Consider the following 22,146-nt stretch of genomic DNA (forward strand, 5'->3'; position numbering starts at 1 on the left):
TTAGATGTGTTCAGTGAAAATCCTGGTAGAACGGACATTGTGGAACATGACATTGTGTTGAAAGATGGAGCTTCTGTGAGGAGAATGAGTTACAGGATACCTGAGCGTCTACTGATCCCGTTGAAAGAGGAGATCGACCTGATGTTGTCACTAGGAATCATTGAAGCCTCGAAGAGCGAGTGGTGCCACCCGGTGGTCCTGGTGCCAAAGAAGGATGGCAGTATCCGTTTCTGCATAGACTTCAGGTACCTGAATGCAATATCACAATTTGATTCATATCCAACTCCCCGCATTGATGACATGGTTGAGCGCCTTGGGAAGGCCAGATACCTGACAACAATAGACCTCTGCAAGGGTTATTGGCAGGTACCACTGACTAAGCGCTCAAAAGAGCTGACTGCTTTCCGGACCCCGTGGGGCTTGTTCCAGTTTAAAGCCATGCCCTTTGGACTGCATGGTGCCCTGGCAACATTCCAGAGACTGATGGACCAGATACTGTCTGACATGTCTGATTTTGCTGCAGCCTACCTTGATGACATAGTGATTTTCAGTTCTACCTGGGAAGAACACCTGGAGAAGGTATTGGGGCGTCTTCAGTCTGCAGGGTTGACTGTTAATCCAGCTAAGTGTGCCATTGCCAAGGCTGAAACTGAGTACCTTGGGTTTGTGATTGGAAATGGAGTAATAAAACCTCAAGTCAATAAGGTCACCGCCATAGAATCCTGTCCTTTGCCAGAGACCAGAAAACAGCTGAGATCATTTTTAGGTATGGCAGGATTCTATCATCGGTTTATCCCTCATTTCTCCGCCAGGGCAGCTCTTCTGACGGATCTGACTGGTGCCCGAAGTCCCAATAAGATCACCTGGACAGAGGAGGCTAAGATGGCTTTTCAGGACCTACGACAATCTCTGAGTAAGAGCCCAGTCTTGCACAGCCCTGATTTTGAGAGAAATTTCATTCTTCAGACTGATGCCTCAGAGAGAGGATTGGGAGCTGTTCTGTTACAGGGACCGCCTGGAGAGCGTCATCCAGTGGCCTTCATCAGCCGAAAGCTGTTTCCGAGGGAAGTGCGATACTCAACCATCGAGAAGGAGGGACTTGCCATCAAATGGGCCCTGGACTCCTTTAGGTATTATCTTCTCGGACGGGAGTTCATATTGGAAACAGACCACAAGGCTCTTCAATGGATAGAGAGAATGAAGGACACAAATGGAAGGATCACGCGATGGTACCTTGCAATCCAGCCATTCCGGTTCACCATCAACCACATCCCCGGCAAGGATAACTGCACTGCAGACTGTCTCTCTCGCTGTCCCAGGGAGAGATCTGAAGAGGGGGAGTGTGTGATGGCTGCACTTACAGCCACACAGTGGTAATATCACCATGTTAGTGTAGAGGCTTATAAGTAACATTGCATTCACATTTCTTTCTTTAAATATAGGAATTTATTTACAGAACAATAAATAACTGGTTTTGGTTTAGAATTCATTCACATATCCACATAACGCTGCATTCTAAAATAAGTGCGCACATTTTAGTTTACACTGTTATGTATGATTAATCTTTTGTTTTCTGAGTTACCTTAGTTGCAGCTGTTCCAGTCCCTTGATTAAGGAGCCAAGAGGTGGAAAAGGGGCGGAGCGAGCTTTAAAGGAAGGCTACAAATTGGTTCACGCCATAACTCGGGACCATGGGGGGGAATTGGAGTTCATTATGTTTGGTTTAGTTAGGTTTTGTGTGTTTTACCCCTTTTCCTGTTTTTGTGGGCTGATCAGCCACTATTTAAGTTTCCCCTTTGTCTCGTTAAGTTAGGTCAGTTTGTTTGAGTTATCAGTTGTGTTGTTAACTTTGAGTAGAGTTTTGTTAGTTTGACCTCTTTTATGGGCCCAAGATTTTGATTCTTTTTGCATGAGTTAACCAATTATGTTTTTTGGGTTAAATAAAAAAATCATTTTTTGGACTTTAACCTGTGCCTAAGTTTCCTTCACTGCTCGGTCCATCACAGGGAGACAGGATTTGAAGTGTGCTAGGACCAGCTGCTCTAAGCACTTAGTGATGATGGGGGTGAGTGCTACTGGGCGGTAGTCATTGAGGCAAGATGGGTTGGAGTTTTTGGGTATCGGGACGATGGAGGTGGATTTGAAGCAGGCCGGTACCACAGCGTGGGCCAAGGACAGATTGAATATGTCTGTGAGCACTCCTGCAAGCTCCCCAGAACACGCTCTGAGAACAAGCCCGGGGATGCCATCAGGACCTGCAGCCTTGTGGGGCTGCAGGTCCTGAGCAGGCTAGGATAGAATCAGGCGTGGGATTTCTCTCGTGGAAATGTGCACATTATTTTTTCCTTTCTATTGGTAGGTGGCACAGTGCACTTGTGGCAAGTAAGCAAGCTAGAAGACTGGCAATCTTGCTGGGTATCCAGTTACGGAAGCAACACATTAACAAGAGAATTCTGAGTAAAACCAAAGTTACTTTCCCTAGTAACTAGTTACTCTGAAAGTAACGAGTAACTTGAAGTAACTGAGTTACTTTTGATAGAAGTAACTAGTAATGTGACTAAGTTACTAATTTAAAGTAACTTACCCAACACTGTTCACAGGACAGACACAGTAAACGATCGGGAGACTCTTGTCGTCGTTATCGTTCCCCTCCTACGTTTTTATTACTCCGATTTCAGAGAGCGACTCGAATCAACCAGTAGCACCTCTGGCCACCTGACTTCTCCTGAAAACAGAAACACACCGTCTGCAGTGAAAGGCAAAAGGAGCCGCCCGCAAAAAAGGCAAATTCCACTTGCTACTCTGGAGTTGTCACCGATAAGCTACTCCATAAACAGAACACAGTTCTGCTGCATCACACATTAGGATGTTTGTTCTAATTTTCTATGACCTCAGCGCATTGAAAATAAAATTAAAAGCCAACAAAGAGCAATATGAATTTCTTTAGAACTTACCAGAATAAAAATGTCAGGAGCACACCAACAAAAATGGTGGCAGAGAGCTCGATATCAACTCGTCTCACCGCTGCTATCCAAGCCTGACGTCTTCGTCTGGTAACATGAGATCCCTCGCGTTGCTTCCAGGAGGGGAAACGATAAAAAGAGAGCCCATTTTCTAGCTTATTCCCTTCCCGATCGTGCGATCTAAAACTGCAACCGACAACACGGCAAGTATGAGCCATAGTTGATGTTTCCCTGTGCTTTAGATCTTGTAGCCCTTTGTTTGGCCTACTAAGATGGCGGCTCGACCAAAAATCGTGACCACGCCCCCTCCCGTGACATCACACACTAATCAGGAAATCAGCTCAGGTGCTTTGATTAAATTAACTAAAATCAGGACAGTCTCAACTAGTGATGGGATTTCCGGCTCTTTTTAGAGAGCCGGCTCTTTCGGCTCCGAACCGGCTCTTTCGGCTCCGAACCGGCTCTTCGGGTTGTTTTGTTGCTTTAATTAATTTATTATTAACAATAATATGAAATTATGCACAAAAGGAATTACTAACGTAAAAATAAAGTGGTTTCAGTTATATATGTTTATATATAAATATATGCGGTGGCCCCTAGAGACAAAACACGTACAAACTTCAAAACACAATTCTAGCATGAACTGAACTTCCAAAGCAGAGCTACTAGATCACTTAAATTACACAATTGAAAGCATGTGTGTATTGTTTCTGTATTTATACACAGGCACTCATATATATTCAAATTATTTTAAAAAAAAGTTCATTTACCTGTTACTACCACACACCAAATCCGGTCGTTGGTACTTGCTGGTTTGTGTAGCCACAAGATAACAAAAGCTCAACACTGCGCCCAGCATCCTGGAGCACTTCTGTTGTCTTTTGTACGTGTTTTGAGTTTTTATGTGCTTCGGAGTTTTTATGTGCTTCTGAGTTTTTACGTGCTTCGGAGTTTTTACGTCTTTTGGAGTTTTTACGTGTTTTGGAGTTTGTACGTGTTTTTATGTGTTTTGGAGTTTGTACATGCTTCAGAGTTCGTACGTGATTTGAAGTTTGTATGTGCTTTGTCTCTAGGGGCCACCTTAAATATACTTTTATTTATTCACTCCACATAAAATGTAATAAATAAATCATATAATACAAAAATCAACTATTCACATTTCAACTTTTAACTATTTAAATTTTCAGCTTTTTCCTTTTACAAATTTAAAGTGAAACAACACAAAACACTGTAAACCACAACACAAATATAAATTAAAATATGAAAACAAAAGAAGATGCATATTCTCTGTCATAGGGGCCTGCATGAATAAACTTTCTGAATCCTTTATCATCTGCAACCGAAAATAGTTGTGGATGATTACTATACCTTTCTAATGTGACGTTGTTGTCCCTGGCTCTCTTTCTCTCTCTCTTCCTCTGGGTCTGTCGCTGTGCTACTGAGTGTATTTACCGCCCCTCCCCCCTCTGCCCAGCATAAAGCACAAGGCTCGCGTGCGGAGTGAAGCGGAAAAAAAGTGCGAGAGAGAGGCTGAGAGAAAGAAAAAAAAAAAACCCACGTGACGGCTCGCGATAAGGAGCCGGCTCGCGTCGTTCACGTCAATGAGCCGGCTCTAAGAGCCATTTCGTTCGAGAATGACCCATCACTAGTCTCAACAGCCTGTACTACTGTGTTGAGTGAGTGTTAGAGAACTACTAGATAAACTTTCCTTTATCATGAGAAATCTGGGTTCATCAGTCTGAGCAGACTGTCAGCAGATTTAGAGGGACAGGTGCTGCTAGGGCGAGACAGACGTCTCTCACGGAGTCCTTTAGTGCTGCAGGCAGGCAAGGTGTTCAAATAGTGCACAACTTCAGTTTTTTTTATTTCTATATGATGAATTCTGCATTATTAAGTGATAAGAACAAGTAATCTGATGTCCTGTAATCATTATGACACTATAATTTGAGATACAATAAAAGATACAATAAATAAAAAAAGTTTTTGTACAAAGTATCAGTATCAGATCAGTATCATCAATACTACCCTGAATTTTATTTGGTATCGGATCGGAAAGGTCGTCCATCTTCCTCTTTATATTGTTTATTGGCAAACAGCATGGTGCATTACCGCCATCAACTGGTGTGGAGTGGGGACTGAAATGTCAACAAATAATTCAAATGAGTGTGCCTTAAAAAATAAATGGCCAGATAACTTTCACTTCCCTACTTCTTACGAAATAAATCAACCAACTTTCCTATCACCGAGCTTTTTGGTCAACTGTCTTCTTTCAGCATCAGCTCAGTTCAGTTCATTTTTATTTCAAACATGTACATTCAGAATCATTAAAAAATACCATTCCAGTTTTTTGTTTGAAAAGGAGTAGGCAGAATTATTTGGCTCTACCCCCTCACGTTTTACCTCTCACTCATTTAATTTTCTTTTAGTCTTAAATTAAACAACATATAAAGCAAAAGAAAAACAAAACAAACTTACATACATAAAACAAAAACAAGAAAGTAAATTTGCAGATTCACAATTTATGAAAAAATAAAAAAAAGAACACCACTACCGTCCTGGGTTAACCTTGTTTGCTTCATTCTAATATTTGTTTAAAATTTGTTTTTTTATATTCTATTTATCTATTTCCATAATTTAACTCCTGCTATTGAGATAGACATAATTTTAAAAGTTGTTCTAGCACTTTGTATTTTTAAATTCCATTAACAATGTAAGGTATACTCACCTTCTTTTTCTAGAAACAATTTACAAATTTATTTTGGAAACATTTTATTTCTTACTTTATGTATTATTGGCCCTGCTTTAAACTTCACCAAGTCTTGGAATTTAAAAGCTTGCATTTTGAGAAAGAGTGCATTTGTATGGTCCCTGTACCCCACATTATTTATTAATCTAATGGCCCTTTTCTGTATTATAGTTATTTTTTGTGTATTACTTTTATGTGTTTCCCCAGACCTCTACACAGTAGCTCCTATATGCACAGTGCTTTCTGATCCAAGATTTGCTTTGCTATCCCCAGGACGGCAATGCCCGTGCCAATTTCCCTGGCTGGAAGAGTGTTCAATGCTTGCTCCTTCCCTATGCAGTCGGCAGGTCAACTGGACCAGCAGAGAGATGCTGCAGGACTGGATGCTGCTGTCTACACCGGCTCACTCACATACCCCATACCCACCCCTGTTGCTTGTCATGTGTGTTTTTTTAATGGCGCAAAGATCCATGAAGATCCATGTGCTTTTTGTGCTGAGGAGTTTTTGTTTTCTGTTCTCAAACTGATGGGTAGAGTTCTCTTTTTTTCTCCTCCTCTCCCCTATTGTGTTGCACATTTCATTGCTTATTTTTCTAAAAGCTACCTGTTCTGACCTGTCTGCCCAATGTGATGTTTGTGTAATGTATGTATGGTCGGAAGGGGTCCAATTTTACTAAGTCCAATTTTAAGTGATAAATAAAGGCTCGTTCATTCATTTGATCTGTGACATTTGTGACACGGCCCATCACTCTTATTGCTCTTGGACAGTAAAATATTTAATACTGTCGTGAGTTTACCTGGTGTTGTTCTCATGCACGAGTTGACCACATAAACAGCAAAAGTCAACGATCTGGTGAATCTTGTCTACGTTATCATTCCCCTCTGATTTCTGTGATTTAGCCTCATGACTAAAGCGTGCAGTTTACTCTGTGTGCACTCAAACTAGCTCCAAGTGCCATAGCCTACAGCCAGATTAATTTGTGACACATGTCTGGTTCTATCACCATGTTGGACTTCCAGTTCCAACATGGTGATAGAATGTTTGTATGTTTATATGCTTTATATATTCTGAGGTAAGTTGATCTATGGTGTTACATCATATTGTATAAGGATGTTACGTGTTTGTATACTTTCTGCCCAGTTTGACCCATTTAGCAGAAGTCAGCCTGTTTAAGGCTCTAATATCTATTCTGTATGACTTAAATGTAAAAATCATTTTATGGTTGATATAATCCAAACTGAACAGTTCATTGTTGAATTATAATTATAATCCCATAGTTTAACAACAGCATTTAATTTACTGGATTTTCTTTGTATGAAGCTTTTATTTATTTGTTTGTTTAAGAATCTTTTAAAAACATAAAAGGACCAAAGTTCAGGTTGACATCTAACCTTTGGCACATAATAGGTGACCCTGTCAGTTGTAGACTCACCACTTAGTCATTGTCAGCCAAAACCAACTGTGGCTGATAGAAAGTAGAGAGTAATCCTTGACATTGAGCCTTAACATTGCTTATTTTCTGTAATCTAAAAACAATTAAACCATTACTCAGGCCTGTCCACGAATGAGTCCTTTTCTATGAGTGATTCAAATCATCTTGGTGTTTTTGTATTTGGAAGAATTTAGGAAGACAGACTGTTTTGCATAGAGTTACAAAGACTCTGTTTGACCATGCAAATAATCCATGAGGGGAAGTTTAAAACAGCTAGTGTTTGTGGGCCAGTTTATACTCACCAGAAACAACTAATGCACATCTGTATCTCTGCGGATCCACAATGTTCTTCATACAGCTATTTGTCATGAGCGTGTTTCATTCCTGTTTAGGAGAGAATGGTCTCCTACGTGTATACTATCCTGGGAATATCATCATTGGAGGACTTTTCCCCATTCACTTAAAAACCAATAGGACTGACACTTCTGGACCTCTCTTCTGTCAGGAGTAAGTACTGCCTTAGTTCATCAGCTCATTACTGTGAATAAATGAATGATGAATTTAATCTGTATTCTGTCCATTTTTGCAGCTATGACATACAAATGTTCCTCCGTAGTCAAGTGATGATATACGCCATCAGAGAACTCAACCTACCTAACATCACGATAGGATACGACATCTATGACACTTGTGGAGATGTTGGCCTCGCCTTGAGAGCAACTCTCCAGCTGCTGAAGAATCAGTCAGACCCGCAAAGCTGTTTAGTGCCAGCAGATGCTCAGTCCAAGTTACCTGAACCCAAAACCAAGGTTGTGATTGGTGAGAGGACCTCAGAAGCATCGATAGCTGTTGCACGACTTGTTGCGCTGTCTTCAGTTGCCCAGGTTTGTTTTTTCTTTATCTGATACTGCCTTACAAACCTCGGAAATATGAGAATCTAACCTGGTATGAATATTGGTGAATTTACCTATTTTATGTCTTTTAACAGATTAGTTATGGATCGACTAGTGAGGTGCTCAGCAGGAAGTACAAGTTCCCTACATTTCTACGAACAGTGCCTAGTGATGAATATCAGACGAGGGGTATGGTTGAGCTGGTGAAGACATTTTATTGGCAAACAGTGATTATTGTGGGAAGTGATGATGAGTACGGGAAGTATGGTAGTGATAGCCTTGTGAAAACTTTCAGCAAAACCAATATCTGCATTGAATTTGTTCACATCTTGTCTGCTGATTTTAATATAAATGGTGCTAAGACCCAAACTGAGCTGACTGAACTACTGGAAAAAATCAAAAACTCCTCCGCTGAAGCCATCATCCTCTTCACAAAGGAGATTAATGTTGAAATCATCCTGAAAGAAGCGATTAAACATAAATTCAACAGAACTTGGATTGCAAGTGATACATGGTCTAGCTCTCCAAAGATCTTTGCAATTCCAGACATCCAACTTGCCGGACAAGTTTTTGGGTTCATATTTAAGCAGATTGAGGTGCCTGGCTTTAAAGACTACGTCATGTCGATTTTTAATGGAACTCAAAAAAACGCCTTTGTCGAATATTATCTGACGCAGCATCCACTTTGTTCAAATCAGTCTGAAGAAGTAAAAGTAAATAATTGCTCGCTAAACTATCAGCTGGAATCTAATCAATGTCTGGGAACAAGCTTCTTGGCTAATTGCATTGACAAGGAAGAATCTTACAATATCTATTTAGCTGTTCAAGTCATTGGTGAGGGGCTCAGACACTTGCTTAAGTGTGATGACCATCATTGTGAACGTAGCTCCAAATTCACAGCATCAGAGGTACAGGAAAGATGTTTTTTAATTGTTTTGTTGTTGTTGTTGTTGTTTTGCTGTTGATTAATTTAAGACATTTACCAAGTTTTTTATGTCAAAGTATAATACTTGGACCAGGAGTTGATGACCTTGGCTTAAAATATAATATAACTGTGACAGCTTGCCCTGTTTTTGTGTGTAATGTTTTAATAATTTCTCATTTTATGGGTAATGTCTTCATGGTGTAGGATTGCGCAAGTCATCACTTCCAACACGGAAACAGTCCAACACATACCCCCTTAAAAGTTCTCTTTATTCTTTGTATTTTGTACAGTTTAAGCAAGTGTCTTGGTTGATTTATGTTCATATTGTTTCCACAGCTTCTCTCAGAAATCCAGAAAGTAAACTTTACTGTGGGAACCACACATATCTTTTTTAATAGTGATGGAGATCCCAGTTTGGGATATGATATTGTATACTGGAATATGTCTGAATTCAACAAGGGTGTACAAATACAAACTATTGGAGAATACCTTCCGAATGGAAAAATTACAAAAGTCCCAGAGTCTCTTGTACACTTGATAAATCAGACGGTGAGATGAAATTTCAACATTCATTTATTACCCATAATAATTTATGAGCATCATGTATGTGTACTGTTTCCTCCATAGGGCTCAGCATATAACTGTGCGAAAACATGTGATCCAGGACAAGAACTAACGGAGAGAAAAATCTGTTGTAAAGTTTGCGTTTCATGTGCTGATGGCACGTTTTCCCCTGGAAACGGTAAGTCTTTTATTACAAATATTGATAAAGTTCAATTATACAGGCAAAAATTTATTGTATGCACTTCAGCAGCTCATTCTGATAGTAATGTAGCAAACAAATATTATTTAGTGACAGCTGAAGAGTTTATTTCCATATTAAGTTTTAGATAAGAAAGTTTTTGCTGAAAAAATTCAAATATGAAAGCTAATTCAAACAGAAAATTAGTATTTCAACTTAATGTGGGCAAGTTATACGAAATAGTTTATTCTGGCAATGGCAACTTTATTTAGATTTAACACTTCTTTACATCTAAACTTAATGCATTTAACAGAAGACAAAAGTATTTAAAAAAAAACATGTAAGTTTACAATCCCTTAAGGTGGCAAAAACAACAAAATATAATTTTTAAAAAAACAAACAAAACAAAACATACCAAAATAAAAAACACTTAATAAGCGTGGATAAAAAAGGTCTGTTTTCAAATCTATTGACAGATGATCAAAAGGCAGCTTGTTCCAAAGAAAGGATAACAATAACTTAAAACAACTTTAGCATACTTGTATGTAGATGTATTTCTGCGAACACTTAAATCTCATAAAATAAATGGCAAAGATTAAATAATACATATTAAACTAAAAAATTTGACATCATGTTAAGGTAGATACACTTTACAAAATCTGACTGAAAACCTTGTAATGCACCTGTTTTACACTTACAGTCATGTGAAAAAGAGATGCTTCTTGTTTGATTTTCTGGAGTTGTTTTTTGACTGTCACTGACATGGAGCTCAGGAATTTAAAAAGTTTATATACTAAAAATGTAATAACTGTTGTACTTATTAGATGAACACATATTAGACGCATATACTCTTGTCTGTCTTCTCTCCCAAAATATCCAAAGCCAGTTTTGCATTAATTTGCAAATATCCTCTGATCTCTCACGCTGCTGCTCTGTGATAATGTAGTTTGGCCCTTCCACACGTAAAAGCACATTTTTCTTAATGCAGGGGTTTTCCCCCTTGCTCCTTATCAAATTATTTTAATCTTTACATTGAGTCATAAAATATTTTCCTCTTCCCTTATGCTATTTATGTTTGTATTTCCTCTGCAGGTTCAGCATGCAAGAGCTGCACTGACTACCAATATTCAATTCCTGAACAGAGGGATCAGTGTTTCAACAAAACGGATGAATTTCTCCTCTGGACCGATCCCTTCTCAGTCATTCTCAGCTCCTTTGCAGTCGTCGGGATCATTACTACCGTTGTGTTTGCTGTTCTGTTTGCAGTATATTTTAAAACTCCCATTGTAAAGGCAGTTGGAGGTTATTTGTGTTTTCTGGAGCTTTTTTCCTTGGTGGCTGGCTTCTGTCTTACATTCACCTTCATAGGCAAACCTACTGAGAAGATTCACTGTGTAGGTGTGCCTCTCTTTGGTGTATCCTTCACCGTTTGTATCTCTTGCATTCTAGCTAACTTGCTTCAGATCTTGGTAGCTTTCAACTTTAACCTTAACGTAGGGTCTTGGGTAAAGAAGCTGAATAAGCCGCTGTTGGTAGTTACTATTGTCTCTGGGATCCAGCTGGCCCTGTCTGTCTCATGGCTGATCGTAAATCCACCAATTCCTAAAGAGATGCCAGGGAAAGAGACCATTCTGCAGCAGTGTGAGACACAATCCCTTGAATACTTTATAGCAATGTTAGCCTACAACGCTTTCTTGGGCTTTATTTGTTTGGTGTTCGCATTCAAAGGTAAACAGTTGCCGGATTTGTACAAAAATGCATCTTTAATCACCATCAGTATGCTGCTGTTTGTGGTCATCTGGATTATCTTCCTCCCAATTTATCTGACCTTAACAGGGAAGTACAAACCTGCCGTACAAAGTGCAGCCATCCTCACTTTATGCTTCAGCGTTCTCGGCTGTCACTTGGCTCCCAAGTGTTATATTATGTTGTTCAGGAAAGAGCTTAATCATGAGAGCGCCATCACTGAGTACATTAGGAAGCATTATGAACGGAAGGGCATATCTGTGGTGCAGTCATAGACTCACACTTTCATGTAGGAGTTATAAATAATACTGATCTGCAAAAGAATCTGTCCTCCTATGATGAAATCATGACTTTCTTGGTTGGATGGAAATAAAGTATTTCATCTCATTCACATACACGGGAGTTTTCACTGTGTAGGCCAATAAAATGCTGCAGAACTAAAAAAAAAACCTCAAACAGTTGTTTTTTTTTTACTAGTTGTTAGATATATAGTCATATACATCTAGTAGAAAAACTTTAGGTTTGGTAACTTTGGGTGAAGAAATCATAGCTCTTAAAATCTGCTAACATGGATGAGTTTGTATAGTTGTCATTTTATAGGCTAAATGTATAGTTTTAATCCTATTTTCCTTAAAAATCCAAAATAAATTCAAATTTGTGCACTTAATTGTTTTCTACAATCATTAAAGATGTATGCTGTGCAATCGCAAGGAACTGTTTAAAGAAATAATGAAAAGTGCATTGCCATGATGTTCAAATATTTATATAAACACACGTGTGTTTAGTCCTTAACAAATTTGTTAGACCACCACCCAATGTAAGTTCTCTAGCATATTGAGACTATCTCTCCACACAGTTACATATTCCATATGTACAGGTACGATCCCCATTGGTCATGGCGTGTGGATATTTCTCTTAGACACTCCGCACGCCCCACAGCTCACACATAAAACAGCTGCGCAACATGTAAAAATGGCCAACTTCCTGAAAAAGACAATGTTGACTCATACTGTTAAACTGGTGGGTGGGAGGGGGCAGTGGAGTTTCAGGGGATCATCCTCTATCACTACTCCTATTAACTGCATGCAAAGTTAAAGTAAAACTCTTCCCCCCCCTCAGCCACTAAATGGTTTTTCATTTATATTTGTGCAAAAGGAGAAGAAAACGACAAACACTAAGGTGGTCATTTATTTATTTAAAAAAATACAAAACTTCAGTTTCCATAGGAAAGCGTTATGAATATGCATTCCCATCTCTTTCATATCCATTTCAAATGTATAGTTAAAACACTGCTTCTGCTCATTAATACGATAACTGGAAAACAAATTAAATTTAACAAAAAAAAAAAAAAAAAAAAAAAAAGAGGAGAAGGGCAGTCTGCTTTGAGTCCCTGTGCTCAAGTGTTAATCTTTAAGATTGATGTTGACTTTTGGGTAGTCTCTGAAGTCTGTTGTGTATATACATTATATATGCTGTTTCAACATGCAGAGTATGATTCATGCATATATCATGCCATGTGAGTCATATTCAAAATGTATACAGGAAATACAGGTTATAGTCAAAATCTACAGAGAAGCTTTGATAGAACAAGCACTAAATAACTGCTGACAAATAAATAAGCTTTGTCATCTTGAGGATTAACACTCTTGGGGTGGGGGGTATGTTCTTTACAGGAGTCGAGATCATGGAAAACTTAAATAATATAGCAGCCACTTTTGAGGAATTTAAAACCACACACCATTGCCTCTGTGCAAGTTACCAGCTGAGGATGTTCCTTCAGCTGTAGACAGAACAGCAGTTTAACAAAAGGGTGCACATTCCCTGACTTCTTATAAATATAATAAATAAATGAGAACTTGATATTGAATACTAAAAATCCAGATTGAATTTGAGTACTACAGAAAGAAGGCTACCAGAGGGCTCACTTAAGATAAAGGAGACAGAAATTCATTTCCCCCAGTTAACCCACAAAAAGATATATTTAATAAAACATAATTACCACACAAAACAGTGCACCAAATCGAAGCCTCTGGATCTTTAATAAATCTGCCTTCTTACACTGTGCTGTCAAGTCTGCTCAAAAAATTTGTTTCCAAATCAGGTTCCAGTGCTGCAAGTCCATACAAATTCCCTCCCTATACTATTCCAGTTTAAATAGGTTCATTGTGAACTACAGTACTCAAGCGCTTACAGACTCTGCTGGGAAACCTACAGCAGCAAATTCAAGTACAGAGCTTTGCACTGTACCTGGAACCAACAGAGACACAGAGTGTGATTCAGCCTCATTTCATTCAGGATTGATCTCGAGCTTCCATAAAGAACTGAAATGTCTGCGACACATCCCTCTCATTCTGTTAAGTAACTGGCCTGGAAAAGTTCACATACAGTGCTTAAAAAGTTTAGAGCACCATCCAGTGGAAGGTTTATGCCACAGCTGCCCTAATTAATACTAGTGCAAGTGCCAAAGATAATTTGTTTCTGTAATGTTTCATCTACCAGTATGTGTAATCTGTTTAATCAAAATATTTAATGCCAAGAGGTAATTATTGCCATCATGGAGCAGAAGGGAAAAAAATAAAAAATAAAAAGGCTATATTGTTAAAATGACAAATGTCAGTCATTCACTTGAATTCCTGAACGGAAAGGTTTCAGTGGTTAAATATTAGGTTTGATTACCTCGGACTCAGACTGGCACGGTGGAATCTGCCTGATAAATGTGACAGTAAGGATCTGTGCTTGGTTTTTATGACTAGTGGTGTGATAAATTTGTTAAGCACTGTACATTTTAGGTAACAGGGAAGAAAAACAAGAAAATAAAACTCCTTATACACAGAACCCTTGTCCATAAACTGATGCTAAATGTGACAAACATACTGCATATTTAAATCACATGGGCCTGGCAAGGCTCAGCAGACAGATCCAAGCTGCTCTCTCTGCCACAACAGGCAGGCACTTCAAACAGGTATGACTCTTCTGCAGGTGCTGGGATGCCCTGTGAACAGATCTGCTGCACAAGTTTCCTGAAAGACAATAATAAATGTTACATTAAAGCTGCAAAATTTCCCTCTTATGAATCATTTAGCCACACTTTGAGCCCTTGTGATACCGACTCACCAGGTAGGACGTGACATGACGTAGTGCATGTCGGGTCTCTGGAAGCCGTTGAAGGTGGAGGCTGCCGCCACTGTGTAGGCGCCCATGTTCTCAAACACCAACCAGTCGCCCACCTGCATGTCAGGCAGGCTACACTGCTCGACAATGCGGTCCAGACCGTCACATGTTGGGCCCCAGATGCTGCAGGGGTACATCACTTCATCTGGCTTTGGCTTCTAAAACAGGAATATACATGTGTTACACAGGTTTCACCTTTTTTATATTTAAAGATTAACTAATGCCTTTTTATATACCTTATGCAGGGTTGGCAGACAGTGAGCGTGGTCATAAAGAATGCAATTGAAAGATCCATACACTCCATCGTTGACATAGTACATAAGAGTCCTGTCACTGGTCCCTTCATCTTCCTCTGTGGAGGTAAAATTAATTTCATCACATCAGTATAACCAGTAAGAAACTTTTTTTTTTTTTTATAAAATCAAAGGATGATGCTAGTAGAAAGCATAATCTTTACCATCAGAGGCAAACTCCTCATCCATGATGACTTTCTTGGCAATGATGTTCACAACCAGTGTGTAAGCAGAGGCCACATAGAAGCGCCCAGGCTCGGCAATTATGTTAACACCACAGTCAACAGGAAAATACTTATCCAGGGCTGGGTTGATTACTCCTGTGATCTAAGAGAAGTATCCACATCTACATGTTAAACTTTTGCATTTTCTGAATATGACATTTAAAAAAAGTTCAAATGCATAAATGTGACCCATACCATTTATTATAATAAAGCAGTTACCTCTTCAAATTTAAGCTCTGTATTGTCTGACCCAGGAAAACCACCTCCAATGTCCAGGAGATCCATGTTGAAGCCCAACTCAGCCTAGAGTTCACAACAAACAGGGTTAAGTTGGCTTTATAAAAATCCACATAATTGCAGCTGTGTGTGCATTTCAGTCAAAACCTACCCCTGTATCAAACACACAGCGTGCATCTGCGATAGCCTGGGTATAGGTTTCCGGGTCGGTGCAGCCACTGCCAACATGGAAGCTGACACCAATCACGTCAAGCCCCAGCTCTTTGGCACGCTCCAAGAGACCTCGACAAGCTTTGAGAGGGGCCCCAAACTTCACGCTCAGACGGCAAACTGCCTTCGAGTCATCTGTGGCAATACGGAGAACCAACCTGAACACAAAGAGTTAAGAGGTGAGAAATAAATAAACAAAGACAAAGACTCTTTGTTGGAGACAGAAAAAATCTTACTTGGCATTGTCATGGCAGCGCGCCACCTTCATGAGTTCCACCTCACTATCAAAGGTCATCATCTGGACCCCGTGGGCAGATGCATATTTTATCTGAGAAACCTGCTTGCAGGGGTTAGCATAGATTATTCTGCTTGGATCGACTCCCAGAGACTGAACCAGCTGAATCTCCGTCTAGAGGGCAGCAAAGTCAACAATGAGACAGTGCCAACTTAAAAATACAAGCTGCCAATGCAATTTCAGCTAATCTTCAGGAGTGCTTTGTACTGCATTGTTGTGAGATCATCTAATGCTATGAAAGCAGTTTCAAAGCCTACCTTGCTTGCACAGTCAAAGCCTGTTCCGAGGGTCGCCAGTGTCATCACCACAGCCCGGCTGTCGTTGCATTTGACAGCATAGAAAGGTCTAACACGAGGCAAAGCCCGAGCCCAGCGCAGGTGTTTCTTTACCACGTCCCCCAAGTCGCAGACATAAAAGGCATCCCTGTCATCCTGTAACAGGTGGGGAAAAAAAAAAAAAATCAATACATGATTAATTACACAATAAACTAGACTGTACTTTTAATATTAGTGCATCAGTGCCAGCACAGGATGCTTACCGTCATGGACGACTCATTGATCTTCTGCTCAACAATGTCACGAGCAGAGAAACCCTCATCGAGGAAAGACAAGTCAAAGTCAGTGGGCGTGGCAGTGTTCATGGTTGCAAGAAGTCCTTTAGAATGGTCACTGGTGAACTGGAAAAAAGGAACTATACTGAGATTACATGCCACTTTGAGAACACCATGTCCTCTATGTTTTCAGTTACTAAAGTCCCCTTCATATTCCACAGATGAGTAATAAGATAAGATAACCTTTATTAGTCCCACGTGTGGGAAATTTGTTTTGTTACAGCAGTGGACAGTGCAAAGTTACATAAAAAAAAAATTAGGAAAAAAAAAATTCTCAAAGCACCAAGTGAACAGGTGTTTTTGATACAATATTATCTGAAAGTCATGCCCAGATGACAACGCAGTGTTTCAAATAACCAGATGTGGAACACTTACTTTGATATGAAAGAAATGGAATTTGGTGTTGTTGTCACTCAGGTGCAGAGAAGCCAAGGTGGCTCACCAGTGAAGTTAAACCCTTTCAAATAAGACTCAAGGCCAGGGCCTGCTGAGTAGCCAGTGTGTGATTTCCTTGAGTGAAGATTCTGCAAACAGGAGCAGTTGACAGTTTAACAAAAAGCTCATTAATGAAATGATGACACTTCAGTTTAACACATGACTACCAGTTATTCTATTAAAACGAGCATTTCTGAGACTTCAGGCATGTTTAAAATACACGCACTTAACTTTAGTCGCTAATGGCACTGGGTTTCATAATTCAGGATATTGCACAGGAAAAAGTCATTCAAAGAAAAGAGTGTTCCGCCTATTCAAGAATTTACCCAATTACAAAAACGTCCCTGCTCTAAGTTACATGAAGAGCACGAAAAGTAGCCAATCAGTGACTAACATTTAACGCCGACGTCACTATACCGGTTCCGCTTAGCCACATTCGTGCCATGAGGCAATTTTTGGTTACCATTAACTAACGCGCTTTGTTACATGAATAACAGGCAAGACGGTTTAACTTTACTCACCTAAAGTCTCGCAACCAAACATAAAGGACCCCAAAAAAAAAAAAAACATCCATCACAAGCCAACCTCTCGGAGGGTACTTTTATTGTTCAGGCACACACACAAAAAGGATAATGCTAACAAGCTAACCACCCCATCTGTTTCGCTGGCCACGTAGTGCTGTTTGTTAACACTCTAAGATCCACAGCAACACAGTTTGGAATTAAACCAACATTTCAATTACTATAAAATAACATAGGAATACATAACATGTCAAAACTGTTCATGTGTTCGCGACAACTAAAAAAAACCCTGCCATTTAATCTAAGCTAAAGACTATTTAGTCAAAGAATAAAAAAAGACTTCCATTGAAGGATAATTCACCAAAAGACCCTTACTTACCTTAAAAAGCATTTACAAAGAGTTTGTCCATTAGACCCAAAAGCTGGGATAAAAAAAAGAAATAAAGCAGTTCCCCTTTACGACGAAGCTCGTTGCCAGAAGCGCAACCTCTCAAATACAGATGGAACTGAGTGTAAGCCGGCACGAGAGCCCGGCAGTATTTATAGAGCGCGCGTTTCCGCGGCAACGCAGCCAGCTGGAACCGGCCTCGCATCCACATAGGAACCGGTTTAGTCTTGTCCCCTTCATCCACATGGTGGGAAAGACAAACTTGGTTTATGACACACACATCATTAACAAAGGTAACTAAAGCTTTTGTAATAGCGTGCATATATACTATATATTAAATAACCTCTCCATGAGACATTAAAAACAAAACACACAACCATGGAAAACTATAGATGTAAATGAATTCTTACATAGATTTAGACACAAGACACAATAGATTTGAATTAAACCTCAAATTTAAATTTACTGGCTCGTTCCATATAAAATATGCCAAATCCGGGAAAAACTGATCAAACACACACATTTCAACTAATCAAACACACACATCCACACATATGCAATAACACTAAGTGCAATACTCATTTTCTGGCATCGTTGTATTTTTTACTCAGTTGTATACAGCATTTGTATTCTATTTTTATCCTATTGTATATTTTATTCTATTTTATTCTACTGTATATAGTATTTTATTTATTCGATTCTGTACAGTTGTGTATTGTATTTATTCATAACTTCATAACTTTTGCACTGTCCACTTCCTGCTGTGACAAAACAAATCTCCCACATGTGGAACTAATAAAGGTTATCTTGTCTTATCTTATCTTATCTTATCTTAAAAAAAACCTCAGCAGAAGCAGCTGTTTTGTTTGTTTTTTGTACAATAATTTAGTAATTTCCTTTATGAAGCCATTCAAAATTTTAATATTTTACAAGTTTAACAACCTTAGAGGATATTGCAGTGTGCCAAAACGTGGCACATTGTAACCCTCCATTTATTTTATTTATATGTTATTGTTTACAGCACTTTCAGTCCCACATAACTTATGAGGTGCACTGCTTGAAATCTTCAGGGTTAAAATCTATATTTAAGCTCTGTTAGAAAGTGCAACCAAATCAATTTATACAACCAGTCCAAAGGCAAATTCAAATTTTTTGTTCAGCATGATTTTTCCTTAACTCTGAGCATCAATTGCATGGCATACATCACAGTTGAAGCAGCAAATTGATTGTTCTACAGTAACAGAAACACAAGTAACCTGTGTGTTTTAATGATTCCCATAATGATTTACTGGAGAAAAAAAGAGTAAACTCTCAAGTCTCATATCACTCTCATATCACTACATGAGATAAGTGGCTGGTCAAAACAATTATAGCATTTAAAAGGTCTCCTTTTTGCCTGCTTTGTTATAACAGGTTTATATTTAACCATGATTCATTATGTGCCGAAGGAATTTTCTAATAAAGTGGAAAGGACTTTGGTATCATCATCACATGTAAATGTTTTAGAAGACTGTTTGGAAGAGTCCATACTAGATGAAAGCCTTGTATCACTTTCAGGGCCCAGAGAGCATAGGCCAAAGACAGGATACAACTCACGGACGTAGATTTGAGGTCTTAAAAGTGACGCCTTAAACCTGTATTCATTTTACTGGTTAGCAGTGGGCGAATCATCTTGTTCCAAAAAGACTTTCAGTTGTATAAAAAAACAATCTACCGCTCTCTTCATCTTTGAGCTAGGTAAACAATTTTCTGGTGACGTTTGGGCTCAATCACTAATATTAGGTCATGTCGACTAAAACCTGCTTTTAATTTTGTAAATTATAGTCCATCAGTGCAGGATAAACCTGGGTGTACTCACTGGTTGACAATTGTAAGCTTGTTAGCCATTAGGTTTAAAGTGCTAACATAGCAAGCTGGGGTTTTCTTTTAAATAAATTTATGTTATCTTTGTTTTTATGATTCAAAACGGGGAATGAATAACAATAAAAGCAAATAAACAAATCCACTAGCATTATGCCTTAACTTTTAATGTTAGTAAGACAAGCTAGGCTGATGAGTTACTGATCTGTGTCTAATATACTAATAAACTGATACTCGGAGATACTAATATATTCTTGTCATATATCGTACACTTGATTTTGTGTTAATCACAGAGATGCTCATTTATGCTGCCAGACTGCAGCAGTGTGTTGTGTCTCATTGGCAGCACAATCTCAGACCGTGACCTGACGGCAGTCTGTTTAGACGCACTCTGACGTCCTGACCTGTATAATGAGATTAAAGGAGATCACAGGATGACTCAGAAGTGTCAACACAAGCACAGATGCCAGAGCAGCTCTGTGAAGTCAGGTGTTGTGTGTATATATATATATGCAATTGGGTGAATAAGTATTTAGACAGTGAGACAATATTTGTGTAATTTTCCCTTTGTACAGCACCACAGTGGTAATTGTAACAGTGTAATTACAGCTGCTGTTTACGTAATCCCCCATTTTCACAGAATGATGGCACATTTTTATGTCCAGCTTAGTTCAGAAAAAAACTTTCTGTGAATAGAAAAATACACATCCCACTAAAAATAGTGTTCAGGATTGAAAAGAATACTTTCATGAAGCTTCTACTTCAAGGCAGTAAAATGCTTTTTAGCCAGACTCCAGACATTTTCCCCTCATTGCACAGTCTAATCAGTCCAAAGGTTGCTTTCATAGACATTTGGTTTGCAAGCAGACATTACTAAATGGAGGAAAACGAAGGATTTGGTTAGTGTGACCCAATAGTACATGTGGAAATGTTGCACAGGCATTTTGCAGGAAACTTTAGGACTTCGTGAGGACCACATACTGTTTCTGTGGGCTTAAGTTAATATCTTTTCCAGGTCTTGAGGCTGTAATCAGGACAGTATTTTACTCTTTGCACTACAGAGTTTCCTTTCAAATCTTCTACAGGGCTGGTGAATGATGTAAGTTATTCCAAAAACCTACAAAGTGAAGCCCTTTGTGGATTGGTCAGAAAGTTAAAGTGAGGTTTAGCAGCAACCTTGCATGATGACATAATCTTCAGTTATTTTCATACACGGCAGTTTTCCTTATAGTCGTGCCCTGAATCTGAACTTCCAGTAGGCATGCACGTCCTTTTCAGCCCCATGCCTGTCAGGCAGGAAGTGGGCACACATGGGGACAAATTAATTTTCAGGAGATGTTTATCAGCTTCTTCAAAATCACAAGATCAAAAACAAAAGAACATTAAAGCAACATTTATAGCAAACTACTTCCATGCACTCCAGCTATTCATTTCTTGTAATTTTTTTTCCCACAAATTGCCCATGATTCTCCCCTCTCCTTCTCCTCTTCCTGTAATGTCTGTATCTCGCTTTGTCTGGACTTTCCGTTAGCACGTCTGTGTACCAGTGTGGCCTCTCCCCCACATTTCCAAGGCCTTACCAAAAACAAGGAGCATAATTGTTACTGGCCACCCACAAGATACAGCACAGTGTTAAGGGCTTTGGTGCCTGCGTGGATCGCTGTATCTGGCTTTGTTATTTCTCTTCATTTCTTTTGATTTTCGTTGTGCACAGATCAGCTGACAGACTGACAGTTTTAGAGTTTCTGTGTATGTTTCTGCAGCAAATTCAAATTCAAATTCAAATTTTATTTGTCACACACACACAACCATACACAGTATGACATGGGGGTGAAATGCTTGTAGCTGTACAATGCCCGACCATTAAATGACAGAAGAAAAGTTTTACAATATTTACAATTTACAGTTTACTACAAAAATTTACAAATTAACTTAGGAATTTACAGTAAAGAATGTGCAAATAGCAGAAGAGATTATAAAGATAAGGATTATAAATTATAGGAATTATAGGATTATAGGAAATGTGTGGTGGTGCGTGTGGTGACGTGTGTGAGAGTCCAGTCTTATAGTGACGTGTTTGGGAGAGTCCAGTCCTACACCTGGTTCAGGGCCCGAATAGCCTGGGGGAAGAAGCTCCTCCTCATTCTCTCTGTTTTGGCCTTAAGGGAGCGGAAGCGCTTCCCAGACCTCAACAGTGAGAAGAGTCCATTGTTGGGATGGGAGAATAATAAGCAGTTGAGAATAAGAAAAGAATTTTCAGTTTTCTCACAAGAATGGACTGCAGTCTGGTTTGAACTAGTGTTACAGTTTGAGAGCATTTCTATTAAAAAGGCCAAGACAACATACATTTATTTGGATCCTTTACAGGGAGCCAAATCATTTTTGTATGGGTGCCATAAGGATAAATCCAAACATAATTTTTTTAATATAAATTATAAAAACAAAATAATATAA

At 39.0% G+C, this 22,146-nt stretch overlaps 2 protein-coding genes across 3 annotated transcripts; one reads left to right on the forward strand and one right to left on the reverse strand.

Moving 5' to 3' along the window:
• The first annotated feature begins 7,456 nt into the window (after positions 1-7,456).
• On the forward strand, positions 7,457-12,330 carry LOC147306788 (G protein-coupled receptor family C group 6 member A-like). The gene is made up of 6 exons (XM_086274250.1): positions 7,457-7,649; positions 7,732-8,026; positions 8,131-8,943; positions 9,297-9,509; positions 9,588-9,702; positions 10,795-12,330. The coding sequence occupies exons 1-6, from the start codon at positions 7,486-7,488 to the stop codon at positions 11,721-11,723; spliced, it is 2,529 nt and encodes an 842-aa protein (XP_086130376.1). The 5' UTR covers positions 7,457-7,485; the 3' UTR covers positions 11,724-12,330.
• Positions 12,331-12,623: 293 nt separating this feature from the next.
• odc1 (ornithine decarboxylase 1) lies at positions 12,624-17,983 on the reverse strand. Of its 2 annotated transcripts, none has more exons than XM_086274251.1 (11): positions 17,824-17,983; positions 16,864-17,012; positions 16,417-16,554; positions 16,136-16,309; positions 15,820-15,992; positions 15,525-15,741; positions 15,356-15,439; positions 15,077-15,239; positions 14,856-14,971; positions 14,563-14,777; positions 12,624-14,468 (listed from the first exon to the last, which is right to left on the reverse strand). In XM_086274251.1, the coding sequence occupies exons 3-11, from the start codon at positions 16,516-16,518 to the stop codon at positions 14,330-14,332; spliced, it is 1,383 nt and encodes a 460-aa protein (XP_086130377.1). In that variant the 5' UTR covers positions 16,519-16,554; positions 16,864-17,012; positions 17,824-17,983; the 3' UTR covers positions 12,624-14,329. The 2 variants fall into 2 exon arrangements, with proteins under 2 accessions (XP_086130377.1, XP_086130378.1); XM_086274252.1 differs by having other exon boundaries at positions 16,417-16,568.
• Positions 17,984-22,146: the final 4,163 nt, after the last annotated feature.

The sequence above is a fragment of the Aulonocara sp. 'chitande type north' Nkhata Bay genome, linkage group LG19, assembly GCF_057382095.1.
Source record: "Aulonocara sp. 'chitande type north' Nkhata Bay isolate Kocher_YH1m ecotype deep benthic linkage group LG19, A_spYH_male_GT1.1, whole genome shotgun sequence".
Lineage (NCBI taxonomy): Eukaryota > Metazoa > Chordata > Actinopteri > Cichliformes > Cichlidae > Aulonocara > Aulonocara sp. 'chitande type north' Nkhata Bay.